Source organism: Scyliorhinus torazame, chromosome 10 (assembly GCF_047496885.1).
Source record: "Scyliorhinus torazame isolate Kashiwa2021f chromosome 10, sScyTor2.1, whole genome shotgun sequence".
Taxonomy (NCBI): domain Eukaryota; kingdom Metazoa; phylum Chordata; class Chondrichthyes; order Carcharhiniformes; family Scyliorhinidae; genus Scyliorhinus; species Scyliorhinus torazame.
The window spans coordinates 115,902,849-115,917,220 of record NC_092716.1 but is presented as its reverse complement, the minus strand read 5'-3'; the positions used below and the strand labels follow the sequence as shown (position 1 = coordinate 115,917,220).

The window sequence follows — 14,372 nt, the reverse complement described above, 5'->3', positions numbered from 1 at the left end:
TAACCCCACCCAACACTAAGGGCAATTTTGGACACTAAGGGAAATTTATCATGGCCAATCCACCTAACCTGCACATCTTTGGACTGTGGGAGGAACACCAGAGCACCCGGAGGAAACCCACGCATACACGGGGAGGATGTGCAGACTCCGCACAGACAGTGACCCAAGCCGGAATCGAACCTGGGACCTTGGACCTGTGAAGCAATTGTGCTATCCACAATGCTACTGTGCTGCCCTTGAGATCGCGTTAGATCTCATGAGACATGGTGAGCTGGTTAGACCCTGGAAGAGTGATTAACCAGCATCTACCGGTCGTGTTGCCTTTTGGGTGTAATGAGCCCAGAATCCCATTTTGGGCACTTCCAGCACTAAGAATGACGCCGTTTTTTTGGGGCTTCATAGGGAATACCCAGTCAAAGCCACACTTGCATCATTTCCTGCAGAGACGAGCTCAGATCACCAGTGCAGGAAGAGAATTCGCAGATCGGAGTGCCATTTTTAAATGTCGCTCGGATTTTTTGAAATCCCTCATTTACCCCACCGTGGCCTCCGGACCTCCCACTGCACCCAACATGTTTCTCAGGGGGCCCTTGAGCCTCCCCTCACCCCACCTCTTAAGGGCAAAGCACCCCAGGTCGGATCCCTGGCATGGGCAACCTGGCACCTTGGCGCTGCCAGTGTGTCACCCTGGCAGTGCCCACCAGCTTGGCAGTGCCACCCAAACACCCTGGCAGTGTAAACAATGGGTGTCCATGGGAGTGTGGGGGTACCACCCTGGCCTGAGCCCAACCACCCAGTAGTCTCTAATGACATGGGAGAGCCTCCACCCCACCGCCAAAGGGTACTGTTATGCTTGGTCCACGTTTGTGGAAACCAGTGCTAAATGGCACCATGGCGAGGTCTCCCAGGCCCGGTCATTAATTCCCAGGCTCCGGGGGAATACAGCGTAAACATATTTAAATGAGCTGATGGCTTACTTATGTTCATCTTGATCTCGCCCAGCGAGGATGATATCCAGAATGCGACATCGCGTGAGATTCCGTTAATCATCTCGAGACGTTGCGAGCATCATGAATCTTGTGAGAGGCCTCTTGGTGACGTGACAAGCCATTAAATCACGCCCAAGGTCTATCTTCCACCTATGGATATCCTCATCCACTCAAAGCTCCATTCCCCCAATTCCAATTGCAGAATGGTGGCCAGACTGCAATGAAATGGTTGATTACTGCCTCTTGGTTTCAGTGTGTGAAGCCCAAACAGATGAGGCTGGGATTATATAATGAATGTGGAGTGCTAAAGGATAGAAACGACCTGTTATCACACAAGTGCTAAAACCAGTGACAATCAGGATTTGCTATTGTGACAGTTCACGTACTGTACCCGAGCATAATCAGTTCTTTCAATCAACGGGTTGCCGATTTATTTTTCTTTTACCTGCAGATGAGCGATGCATCAAACTTGCCAACCTCTAATGGGATAAACTTGACTTTGAACCCCTGTGTTTCCATGGCTGTGATCACCCCGCTGCACGGTTCCACTGTGAACGGAAGGTTGTCAATGTCGATGGATACTTGGGAGGAATTGCTTTCGACAACACTGTCATACATGTTGATGGTCTGAGTACTTTTGGTTGTTGAGGGGCCAGGCAGAGCACTTAATGAAGCTGTACCTACACACACAGGAAAAGATAACAAGAGTCCTGATACAGTAAAACACTTAATCAACATGTCAGTTTAAATCATATGATTCCATTATGCCAAGGCGTTTGATTTGATATTTATCTGATTTCATGTCGTCAATCAAGGGGAAAGCTCCTCCAGTGTCTTATCTCAGAGCACTTTGAATATGATGAATTACTTTGAAGGTCAATAACTGCTCTGTATCGGCATTTGTGGGATCCATTTTACTGACAACAATATCTCAAATAACAAGGAGATTAATGACCAAATAATTTATTTTCTACTCCTGTTGGTTGAGGAAGAATGTTATTAAATACAATGGGAGAACTCTTATACCAATTGTGTATTGAGATATTCACCAGATCCATTGGTCAAGGGAATGGGGTTTGCTTTAATGCCAGACAATATCTTTTTCTCTCCTACCTGCATTGACATTTTTGAATATTCTAATCCTGATGTTGCATCCAGAATATTGGCAGAAGAGCGATGAAATCCAGCAGAACATTGCAGATCACATATGTGGTACCATGGCCCCTTTAAGGGGGTGGGCTCCACAGACTACATAACCAGTTGCATGGTGGCATGTGAACACCATCCAAGAGGAGTTTTGAGTGGGGCCTGGGAGTAGGACCCTGGGCAAGGTGGAGCAGTGGGCCGAAGTGTTAAGACCTGTTATATTGTGTTCTGTGCTTGCTACTTAAGTGCCTTTGCCTTTCATCAATAAACCCCATTGTTAACTACCGGAAGCCTCCAGTTTACGTCTTGAACCACCACATTGGCGACGAGGTAAAACGTTTTGATCGCATCCGACAGTCGCCATTAATTGAGGGGGGTGGTGGTGGTGGTGGTGGTGGGGGGGGGAGAGACAGTTGAGAAAGTAAAGATAATCCAGCAAGAGTTGGAGTCATTTAAACCACGAGTTGAAATGCCTATCATTTGACCAAAGGGATGAGGATTGGAGTCAGTACATCAAAAGGCTCCATTTTGTTTTTTTAGGAACCTCACGTTCCTGGAGGAACCTGAATCGAAGACCTTTGACCAGATAGTTAAATTGGTTAAAGAACATTTCAACCCAAGGCCCTCGATTGTCCTCCAATGTTATAAATTCAATGCTGCAGTGAGGGACCATGAAGAGTCTGTCTCCGTTTTCATAGCCAGGCTTTGCTGGCTTGCTGAGCGCTGTGAGTTTGGGACCATGCCTAGTGACAAGCTGCATGACTGGCTGGTTTTCGGGATCTATAACCATAACGTCCAGAACAAGCTTGTGGCAGAGACCATGATTAAGGTGGAAAAATTGATTGAGATAGCTGTCAATGAAGTGTGGTGAAAAAGGTGCCACTGATCTCCACAGGGTAGCTGAATGGAAGGTTAACCAAGTATGGGGTGGTATGTCCGCAAGGTCCACAATGGGACCAATAGGCTTAGCGCAGAACCAGATACAGTCCTCACACCTGGACCCAAGGAGCAGGAAGGAATTAGGACATCAACCCGAGTCCAAGGTGGACTGCTAACATTGCGAGGAGCTCCATCCCCAGGAGACCTGTCATACTCGGGGATTCACATACTTCCAATGCAACCAAAGGCGCCACATTAAAGCATGATGCTGCGCGAGTGTGCCAATGCAAGAAAAAACAGCAGCATTAAACATAGTGGAGAAGAATTCTGAAGAAGAGCATGCAATATATCGGTTGAATAGAACCCAATTGGATAAGACTGCTCTTAAGGGTAAATTGTAAATTCCCTAAAATGGAAGTCGACACTAGGACTTCGCTGACCGTAGTGAGTGAGCAGAATTTCCAATATCTTCGTGTAAGAATGAATTCTTTAAGCTTGAAGAATATTGCAGCCAAGCTTTCAACATACACTGGAGAAACAGTGGAACTACAAGCTCAGTAAGAATGATAATGAAAGTGAAAGGACAATATTAAAAAGTATGAAAATAAGAGATGTGCTTGAGGTGAGATATGGACATCCAAGAGGGAGCATTGGTGAAAATCACAAGGAGAAAAGTAATCAAGTGTAACAATGGAGCAAGAATTGTTAGATGGGGGATGCGATCTACCGGCTGCTTCGCACTTGACCGAGAGCATCGAGCGGCCGGTAGATACCGGGCGAAACCTCCCATGGGCTTCCTGGCAGCAAAAAGCCTTGTGAGATCTACCCAGACTTTGCGAGTCTTTGAGATCACAATCCCGCACACAATGGGCGTGACCAAGGCGTGCGCACTTAAATATGTTTTAAACCTACTTAGCCAAGCTCACCCAGGATCTACCGGCCTCCCCAGGAAGGCCCTACCAAGTGTCGCTCAGTACTGTCCACACAATGTAGACCAGGCAGAACAGCACCTGGAGGGCCTCCTGAGCCTATGGAGGCCCCTAGGTTGTCAGGGACAGTGCAGGGTGGCTCCCTGGCCCTCTCCCTGGAACATGGGCACCTTGGCATTGCCATGTTAGCACCTTGATATTTCCACCCTGGCACTGCCAAGGTGTCCAGGAGGCACTGCAAACCTGGCAGCAGCATGCCAGTGTGCCAGAGTGGCAGTGCAAGGGTCAGGGCCTGAGGAGGTCATGCCCATGAAAGGAGGGTGGAGTGGAGATATGAAGGAAATGAATGGTGGATAAGAATGGGCCTCTTGGAGGTTGGTGGTTTTGAAGAGTGGGGGGCCTGGAAGGAGGGCTTGTAAAGGGGTGTGGAGGACCTGACGAGGCGTCGGTCCAGGGACCCCATAACAGGGTGTCATCACTGAGGGGTGTGTGGGGGTAATGCCCATATGTGTGATGGTGGCATTTCCCATGAGGGAACAAACTCACTTAGAAATCAGGGCACACGTTATATATGGTGGCCTGATCTCTGAGGAGCAGGCCAGGCCAGCATGTTTAGCTCCCCAGTGATGAAAATAATTCTAAATGTGGACTACACAGGTTAGAAACTCCCCAGGGCCCAAAAACGTGACTAAGTGTGGTTAGATAGTGATGGGGAACTCGCCGACAGAGCCGGCAGGAAGACCCGCCAAAAATGACACTTAGAAACTTTTTCATTAGATCGCGCCTGGGATGTCTGAGAGAAGGGTGGATTGCTAATCAGTAGCTGATAGTCAAAAATAATGCAGATATTTAATAAGTACTTTTTAATGTGCTTTGTTAATACGAGGATACAGGACAGGAGTTGAATTCTGATGTGCTTGAGAGTTGGATGAGCAATGTTATGATGGATAAGGAGGCAAATTTTAGATAAATAGTTCAAGCTAAGCCAGCAACACCAACTTGTATATAGCACATTTAATATAATGAATTAGGATTGTTATGAAACAGAAGTTGGCATTGGGCTACAAAGGGATGTATTAGAGCAGGTGACCAGAAGCTTGGTTAAAGAGGTAGATCTTAAGGATGTGCAGGGTATGTGGATTGGCCCCTTAATTGGAAAAATTGAACTGGGTACTCTAAATTTATTAAACAAATTTAAAAAAGGAAGACATTTCAGAACTTAAGGCCTCAGCAGTCATGGACATTATGCTTGAGCAATTAAAGTTGTGAATTCTCAGATGCCAGAATAGGAATAGAGATGTAATAAACCCAACAGGCCAGTGAGGATACCCTAATTGATCTACCCGTAGGACCCGTGGTGTATGAGCTTCCCCGCTAGTGAGGCCGAGGCCCACCCAGCTGGGGCTCATAAGAACCCAGAATAAAGGACAGCCTGGACAGGGACCAGCATGTTGGTTGTCCCGACGGGACTGTACTCTGTAAATATATTCGCTGCTGTGGCAGACTTTTTGTGATCGAAAATATATCTGCGCCCACCTCTACTGCTCAGCTTCCTGGACCTTAATAAGAGCCAATATCTTGGAGGGTTGTTGGTTTGGGGAAGATTACAGATACAGGGGAGGGCATGGAGTGAGTTGAAAACAAGAATAAGAATATTAAAATCAAGGCTTCCTCATGGGGGAATCTAGATTCAGAAGAAGAATATGTCAATTTAACATGGAGTTGAGGAGGACTTTTATCATTCAGATGGTCATAAATCTTGTGAATTCTCTACCCCAGAGTGCAGTATAAGTTGGGTATTTGGATCAATTCAAGGCTGAGCTTGGCAGATTTTTGATTTACAATGGAGTCAAGGGTTTGGATTGGATTGGATTGGATTTGTTTATTGTCACGTGTACCGAGGTACAGTGAAAAGTATTTTTCTGTAAGCAGCTCAACAGATCATTAAATACATGAAAAGGAAATAAAAGAAAATACATAATAGGGCAACACAACATATACAATGTAACTACATAAGCACTGGCATCGGATGAAGCATACAGGGTGTAGTGTTAATGAGGTCAGTCCATAAGAGGGTCATTTAGGAGTCTGGTGACAGTGGGGAAGAAGCTGTTTTTGAGTCTGTTCGTGCGTGTTCTCAGACTTCTGTATCTCCTGCCCGATGGAAGAAGTTGGAAGAGTGAGTAAGCTGGGTGGGAGGGATCTTTGATTATACTGCCCGCTTTCCCCAGGCAGCGGGAGGTGTAGATGGAGTCAATGGATGGGAGGCAGGTTTGTGTGATGGACTGGGCGGTGTTCACGACTCTCTGAAGTTTCTTGCGGTCCTGGGCCGAGCAGTTGCCATACCAGGCTGTGATGCAGCCCGATAGGATGCTTTCTATGGTGCATGGGGAACAGGCAACAAAGTAGAGTTCGTAAACTTTGTAACCTTGAGCAGGCTCAAGGAGCTGATTAGCTTACTCCTGCTTCTGATTTCTTATGTTCTAATGAGGTGTTGCTTAACTAAGAGCTAGTGTAAGTCAGCAACACAGGATAATGGGTAAAGGGGACTGAGTGAAAGTTAAGACAGGGGCAACAGAGTTGTAGATGACAAAAAACATATAAATGGTAGAACATGGGAGGCTAACAGGAACGCATTAGATGAGTGAAGTTTAGAATTAATGGAAACATGAGTGGTGGTTACAGCAGAGGAACTGAGACAGGGGTGATGTCGGGTGATGTTAGGAAGTTGGAAATAGGAGGTCTGAGTGATAAGGTGAATATGTAGCCAGAAACACTTCTCAAGAGTCAAATATGACACCAAATTTGTGAACTGTTAGGTGCATACTTGCCAGGGAGAGGAATGGCGTCAGTGACTTCGGAATGGTGTCTGTGTCAGGAACCATAAGACATAGGAGCAGAATTAGGCACGCGGCCCATCGAGTCTGCTCCTGACGAATGTGATATAAAATAGTTACTTTAGAGATATTAGTTAATGTAATGTAGAAATAAGCCACTTTGATTCTGGCAAGTAGAGACAAAGGATTTTAGACCGCATGGAAAAAGCAGGAAGAGGTGTGTCTATGAGAGTGGTGCTGCATTGATAGGGGCCGGAGAAAGGGATTGGAAGTGAGCCAATCAGAATAGATCAAACAAGTCAGGAGGGACATAGGATGACCTATGGGTGTCGAGTATGTGAAACTTGATGCCATTTGAATGTATGAGTACTGATCTCTTTGTCTGGGACCTTCACTTAGTTCCCGGGGCTGCAGAAAGCAACATGTTATCTGTATCACTGTGGACTAGGTAGCTTGCAAGCTGAATAAAATAACTTCTTTTTACTTGCAAATCCATCTCGACTTTTATTGAGGCCAGACTGACGGAGAAAGAAATTTGGGATTCAACATTTGGTGCCGAAACCCGGGATTTCTCAGGGCGATCCTGGTCCAACTGCGAAATCAGAATTAGACTGATTATGAACAGGAGGATGGGGAACGAGGGCCCTCAATGTAGAACTGGAAAATGACCGCGCATTGATTGTTCCCCTCTTCTTATCGTCTGATTAGTCTGGTCACTCGCGGTTGGCACAGAAAGACCGCCTCGACAAAATCACAGGTCAGTCTGGGGATTAGCAATTTAATTGATGGGATTTCATATTGTTGTTTCGGCTTGGGTTAGGGTTTTGGGTTGATGTGACATCTCAAATGATGATTCAATTCCAAGTATAAGGGTTCAGAGGCTGATGTGACTTCAGTAGATGGAGGTTCAGTCAAGTATAAGTGTTTTTATGGCTGATGTGACTTCAGTAGATGGAGGTTCAGTCAAGTATAAGTGTTTTTATGGCTGATGTGACTTCAGTAGATGGAGGTTCAGTCAAGTATAAGTGTTTCTTTGGCTGATGTGACTTCAGTAGATGAAGGTTCAGTCCAGTATAACTGTTTTTAAATCTGAAGATGGTTCAACTCTATGTGTGAGTGTTTTAAATATATAGTTGATTAAGCTAAAATTGTCTCCTTGGACTGTATTGGCGAAAAACGCATTCCGAGGACTAGTTGAGATTGTGGGGAATGCTGCATATTGGTTGAAGCAGAAGTCTCTCAAAGGGTTAACAGCAGCAGGCAAAGTTAAAGACAGACAGTGCTTCTCACTCAGGCCTTGAGATAACAGCACCAGTCTGTAGTGTAATCGGATACCTTTCCTTTGAGTCAGTGAACACCAGCAAAGTTATGTTTTGAATTAATTAAAGGAAACCAGTGGGTTTCTCCACCTCTTTGATAAAAGTTATTATTTTCGAAAGCAATTGATTGAAATTGCCAGAATCTTAAGTTTTACTTACTTGAAATAAGGTTTATCTCATTTTATCTGGAGATTAATAGAAACTTAAAGAAGATCATGGACACCATTTTAAAAAGTGTAAATCTGGAGATGATAGTTGATTTTGCTAATACTTTTGTGTATGTAAAAGAAAAAAAACTTGTTAAAAGAAAAATTGTTAAGATAAAGAAATAATTAAGTTGTAAATGTTATACAAGTTTGTGTTAAGCAAATTGTAAATTTAGTTCTGAGTTGAGATCAGAGCTAAGCTTGCAAGTTGCAGTAATTCAATTTGAATTTTCAAACATTTTTAAGTTGAAAAAAAAAAGCGCAAGTGGAGGAAAGGCGCGGGTCAAACAAGAGATGAGCTACGTAGTTCAATGGCTGGCCTTGAATTGACAGAAAAAGAAAAATTCAATAATTTGGAAATGTAAGCATATCACCTAAGTCTCTCCAAACTAAGCAGAAACCACAAGGTTCGGGAACAAAGGAAGCTGAAACAGATTCTTTTGAAGAGAAAGAACTCCCCCTAGTGACAGGGAGAGATGTTGAAGTCCTGGAACAACCAGGGGAAATAGCTAGAGTGCCCCCTGGTGACATTCGGAGACAGTTACCGATTAGGAAGATGCAAAACCCCCACGCAGTGACTGTGGGAGCGAACCCCACGATAGACGTTTACTTCCCATGGACACCCAGTGAGATGATGGCTATTATGTCTACAATCCCAGATAGAAAAAATCTCCTGCTGCCTTCATGGATTCCTTGAGAACTACCATCTCAATTTATCAAGCTGATTTAAGGGACCTCTGGGCCCTAGTCCAGCAGATTTTAACCCCAGCAGAGTACCGCAATTATCTTAACCACCTGAATTATGCTAGTCATGCCGCACTTCAGCAGGCCTATGCGTTAGACGACGATAGAAAGACACAGATCTTGAATGCGTTGAATAGCACATTTCAAAGGCCCATAAATCTTTCTGTTATCTTAGTTTGCACTGAGTGCTGAATTTGGTGCTTTTTGAGTGCGATAGTGAGAGTTTGGTGACCGAGGGAGTATAAGGCTTCATTTTAATCTAAAGTTTAGTCTTTCTTTTATTTAGTTAATTAACTTAAAAGTTGCTGTTTGGTTTAGAAGAAGGTGAATTTTCAATCAGCTTTAAACAGGCTTCCACTTCTAGGCACTTGCAGCTGGAGCTTGTTAATTAGTTAATTGGATTAGGCCAGTTTTTCAGAGGCTAGATTCACAGTATAAAAGTGATCCCCTACAGTGCAGACTTTGTTTGCACTGAGTGCTGAATTTGGTGCTTTTTGAGTGCGATAGTGAGAGTTTGGTGACCGAGGGAGTTAGGTGAGGAGGGAGTAAGGTGCTCCTTTCATTTTGTTTCCGACATTTCCGCAAAGAGTGCGAAGAGAGCCAGGAGTTTACAGGAAGTGTAGCTGACTGGGAGCAGAGTCGGAGGGCGCAGATCTAGTTAGTCCACACAGCAGCTATATTCTGTAAGGTAAGAGGGGATGGAGGCTTGGCCAGTTACATGCTCCTCCTGTAGGATGTGGGTGGTGAGGGATACCACCGGTGTCCCCACTGACTATACCTGTGGGAAGTGCACCCAACTTCAGCTCCTCAAAGACCGTGTTAGGGAACTGGAGCTGAAGCTGGATGAACTTCGGATCATCCGGGAGGCAGAGGGGGTGATTGAGAAGAGTTACAGGGAGGTAACCACACACAAGGAACAGGACAAGAATAGCTGGGTTACAGTCAGGGGGAAAAAAACAAACAGGCAGACAGTGCAGGGATCCCTCGTGGCCGTTCCCCTTCAAAACAATTATACCGTTTTGGATGCTGTTGGGGGGGATGACCTACCGGGGGAAGGCCCTAGCGGCCAGGTCTCTGGCACTGAGTCTGGCTCTGGGGCTCAGAAGGGAAGGGGGGAGAATAGAAAAGCAATAGTTGTAGGAGATTCAATGGTTAGGGGAATAGATAGGAGATTCTGTGGTCGCGAGCGAGACTCCCGGAAGGTATGTTGCCTCCCGGGTGCCAGGGCCAGGGATGTGTCGGATCGTGTCTTCAGGATCCTTAAGGGGGAGGGGGAGCAGCCAGAAGTCGTGGTGCACATTGGTACCAACGACATAGGTAGGAAAAGGGGTGTGGAGGTAATAAACAAGTTTAGGGAGTTAGGCTGGAAGTTGAAAGCCAGGACAGACAGAGTTGTCATCTCTGGTTTGTTGCCGGTGCCACGTGATAGCGAGGCTAGGAATAGGGAGAGAGTGCAGTTGAACACGTGGCTGCAGGAATGGTGTAGGAGGGAGGGCTTCAGGTATTTGGATAATTGGAGCGCATTCTGGGGAAGGTGGGACCTGTACAAGCAGGACGGGTTGCATCTGAACCAGAGGGGCACCAATATCCTGGGAGGGAGGTTTGCTAGTACTCTTCGGGAGGGTTTAAACTAATTTGGCAGGGGAATGGGAACCGGATTTGTAGTCCAGCAACTAAGGCAGCCGATATTCAGGACGCCAAAGCATGTAATGAGGCAGTGGGGAAGGGAACACTGACAAAGGAGAGTATTTGCAGGCACGGAGATGGGTTGAAGTGTGTATACTTCAACGCAAGAAGCATCAGGAATAAGGTGGGTGAACTTAAGGCATGGATCGGTACTTGGGACTACGATGTGGTGGCCATCACGGAAACTTGGATAGAAGAGGGGCAGAAATGGTTGTTGGAGGTCCCTGGTTATAGATGTTTCAATAAGATTAGGGAGGGTGGTAAAAGAGGTGGGGGGGGGGGGTGGCATTATTAATTAGAGATAGTATAACAGCTGCAGAAAGGCAGTTCGAGGAGTATCACCCTATTGAGGTAGTATGGGTTGAAGTCAGAAATAGGAAAGGAGCAGTCACCTTGTTAGGAGTTTTCTATAGCAGAGATGTGGAGGAACAGATTGGGAAACAGATTTTGGAAAGGTGCAGAAGTCATAGGGTAGTAGTCATGGGCGACTTTAACTTCCCAAATATTGAGTGGAAACTCTTTAGATCAAATAGTTTGGATGGGGTGGTGTTTGTGCAGTGTGTCCAGGAAGCTTTTCTAACACAGTATGTAGATTGTCCGACCAGAGGAGGGGCAATATTGGATTTAGTACTGGGTAATGAACCAGGGCAAGTAATAGATTTGTTAGTGGGGGAGCATTTTGGAGATAGTGACCACAATTCTGTTACTTTCACTTTAGTAATGGAGAGGGATAGGTACGTGCAACAGGGCAAGGTTTACAATTGGGGGAAGGGTAAATACGATGTTGTCAGACAAGAATTGAAGTGCATAAGTTGGGAACATAGGCTGGCAGGGAAGGACACAAGTGAAATGTGGAACTTGTTCAAGGAACAGGTGCTACGTGTCCTTGATATGTATGTCCCTGTCAGGCAGGGAAGAGATGGTCGAGTGAGGGAACCATGGTTGACAAGAGAGGTTGAATGTCTTGTTAAGAGGAAAAAGGTGACTTATGTAAGGCTGAGGAAACAAGGTTCAGACAGGGCATTGGAGGGATACAAGATAGCCAGGAGGGAACTGAAGAAAGGGATTAGGAGAGCTAAGAGAGGGCATGAACAATCTTTGGCGGGTAGGATCAAGGAAAACCCCAAGGCCTTTTACACATATGTGAGAAATATGAGAATGACTAGAGCGAGGGTAGGTCCGATCAAGGACAGTAGCGGGAGATTGTGTATTGAGTCTGAAGAGATAGGCGAGGTCTTGAATGAGTACTTGTCTTCTGTATTTACAAATGAGAGAGGTGATATTGTTGGAGAGGACAGTGTGAAACAGATTGGTAAGCTCGAGGAAATACTTGTTCGGAAGGAAGATGTGTTGGGCATTTTGAAAAACTTGAGGATAGACAAGTCCCCCGGGCCTGACGGGATATATCCAAGGATTCTATGGGAAGCAAGAGATGAAATTGCAGAGCCGTTGGCAATTATCTTTTCGTCCTCACTGTCAACAGGGGTGGTACCAGGGGATTGGAGAGTGGCGAATGTCGTGCCCCTGTTCAAAAAAGGAACTAGGGATAACCCTGGGAATTACAGGCCAGTTAGTCTTACTTCGGTGGTAGGCAAAGTAATGGAAAGGGTACTGAAGGATAGGATTTCTGAGCATCTGGAAAGACACTGCTTGATTAGGGATAGTCAGCACGGATTTGTGAGGGGTAGGTCTTGCCTTACAAATCTTATTGAATTCTTTGAGGAGGTGACCAAGCATGTGGATGAAGGTAAAGCAGTGGATGTAGTGTACATGGATTTTAGTAAGGCATTTGATAAAGTTCCCCATGGTAGGCTTCTGCACAAAGTAAGGAGGCATGGGATAGTGGGAAATTTGGCCAGTTGGATAACGAACTGGCTAACCGATAGAAGTCAGAGAGTGGTGGTGGATGGCAAATATTCAGCCTGGATCCCAGTTACCAGTGGTGTACCGCAGGGATCAGTTCTGGGTCCTCTGCTGTTTGTGATTTTCATTAATGACTTGGATGAGGGAGTTGAAGGGTGGGTCAGTAAATTTGCAGATGATACGAAGATTGGTGGAGTTGTGGATAGTAAGGAGGGCTGTTGTCGGCTGCAAAGAGACATAGATAGGATGCAGAGCTGGGCTGAGAAGTGGCAGATGGAGTTTAACCCTGAAAAGTGTGAGGTTGTCCATTTTGGAAGGACAAATATGAATGCGGAATACAGGGTTAACGGTAGAGTTCTTGGCATTGTGGAGGAGCAGAGAGACCTTGGGGTCTATGTTCATACATCTTTGAAAGTTGCCACTCAAGTGGATAGAGCTGTGAAGAAGGCCTATGGTGTGCTCGCGTTCATTAACAGAGGGATTGAATTTAAGAGCCGTGAGGTGATGATGCAGCTGTACAAAACTTTGGTAAGGCCACATTTGGAGTACTGTGTACAGTTCTGGTCGCCTCATTTTAGGAAGGATGTGGAAGCTCTGGAAAAGGTGCAAAGAAGATTTACCAGGATGTTGCCTGGAATGGAGAGTAGGTCTTACGAGGAAAGGTTGAGGGTGCTAGGCCTTTTCTCATTAGAGCGGAGAAGGATGAGGGGCGACTTGATAGAGGTTTATAAGATGATCAGGGGAATAGATAGAGTAGACAGTCAGAGACTTTTTCCCCAGGTGGAACACACCATTACAAGGGGACATAAATTTAAGGTGAAAGGTGGAAGATATAGGAGGGATATCAGAGGTAGGTTCTTTACCCAGAGAGTAGTGGGGGCATGGAATGCACTGCCTGTGGAAGTAGTTGAGTCGGAAACATTAGTGACCTTCAAGCAGCTGTTGGATAGGTACATGGATTACGGGAAAATGATATAGTGTAGATTTATTTGTTCTTAAGGGCAGCACGGTAGCATTGTGGATAGCACAATTGCTTCACAGATCCATGGTCCCAGGTTCGATTCCGGCTTGGGTCATTGTCTGTGCGGAGTCTGCACGTCCTCCCCGTGTCTGCGTGGGTTTCCTCCGGGTGCTCCGGTTTCCTCCCACAGTCCAAAGATGTGCGGGTTAGGTGAATTGGCCAATGATAAATTGCCCTTAATGTCCAAATTGCCCTTGGTGTTGGGTGGAGGTGTTGAGTTTGGGTAGGGTGCTCTTTCCAAGAGCTGGTGCAGACTCAGGGGGCCGAATGGCCTCCTTCTGCACTGTAGATTCAATGATAATCTATGATTAATCTAGGACAAAGGTTCGGCACAACATCGTGGGCCGAAGGGCCTGTTCTGTGCTGTATTTTCTATGTTCTATGTTCTATGTTCTAGACCTAAAACCTAAGAAGACTGAAGAGCCAGAGGAATTTCTGGAGCGTTTTAATGAAATCTACCGGGGGCAGTCAGGCGATTTGCTGTATCAAAATGGTCAGAATTCCCCTCAATATTGTGCTATGTTAATGCATTGCCTACCACCTTCTGTGGTTACTGCTGTGAAATGTAATAACATGAATTGGACAGAGAACGACCCTTCCCAGGTGGCAAGGGCAGTCAGATTTTATTGGAAGGAGGGTGTAGGCCAAGAAGGAGGCTCAGTTACAAAGGTTAAGACTGAGTATGTAATGAAAAAGGATGATTGGCGATCCCAACAAGCGGCAGAAATGGTAGTTTACCAGCAGGAGCCCCAA

The 14,372-nt window shown here is 45.7% G+C and overlaps 1 protein-coding gene across 1 annotated transcript in view; it reads right to left on the bottom strand.

The window, feature by feature from the left end:
- hydin (HYDIN axonemal central pair apparatus protein) overlaps positions 1 to 14,372 on the bottom strand; it is a 1,604,351-nt gene that overhangs the window by 218,793 nt on the left and 1,371,186 nt on the right. The window contains exon 70 of the mRNA XM_072518656.1: positions 1,435 to 1,669. Within this exon, the coding sequence (XP_072374757.1) occupies positions 1,435 to 1,669 (235 nt within the window). The remainder of the gene's footprint in view (positions 1 to 1,434; positions 1,670 to 14,372) is intronic.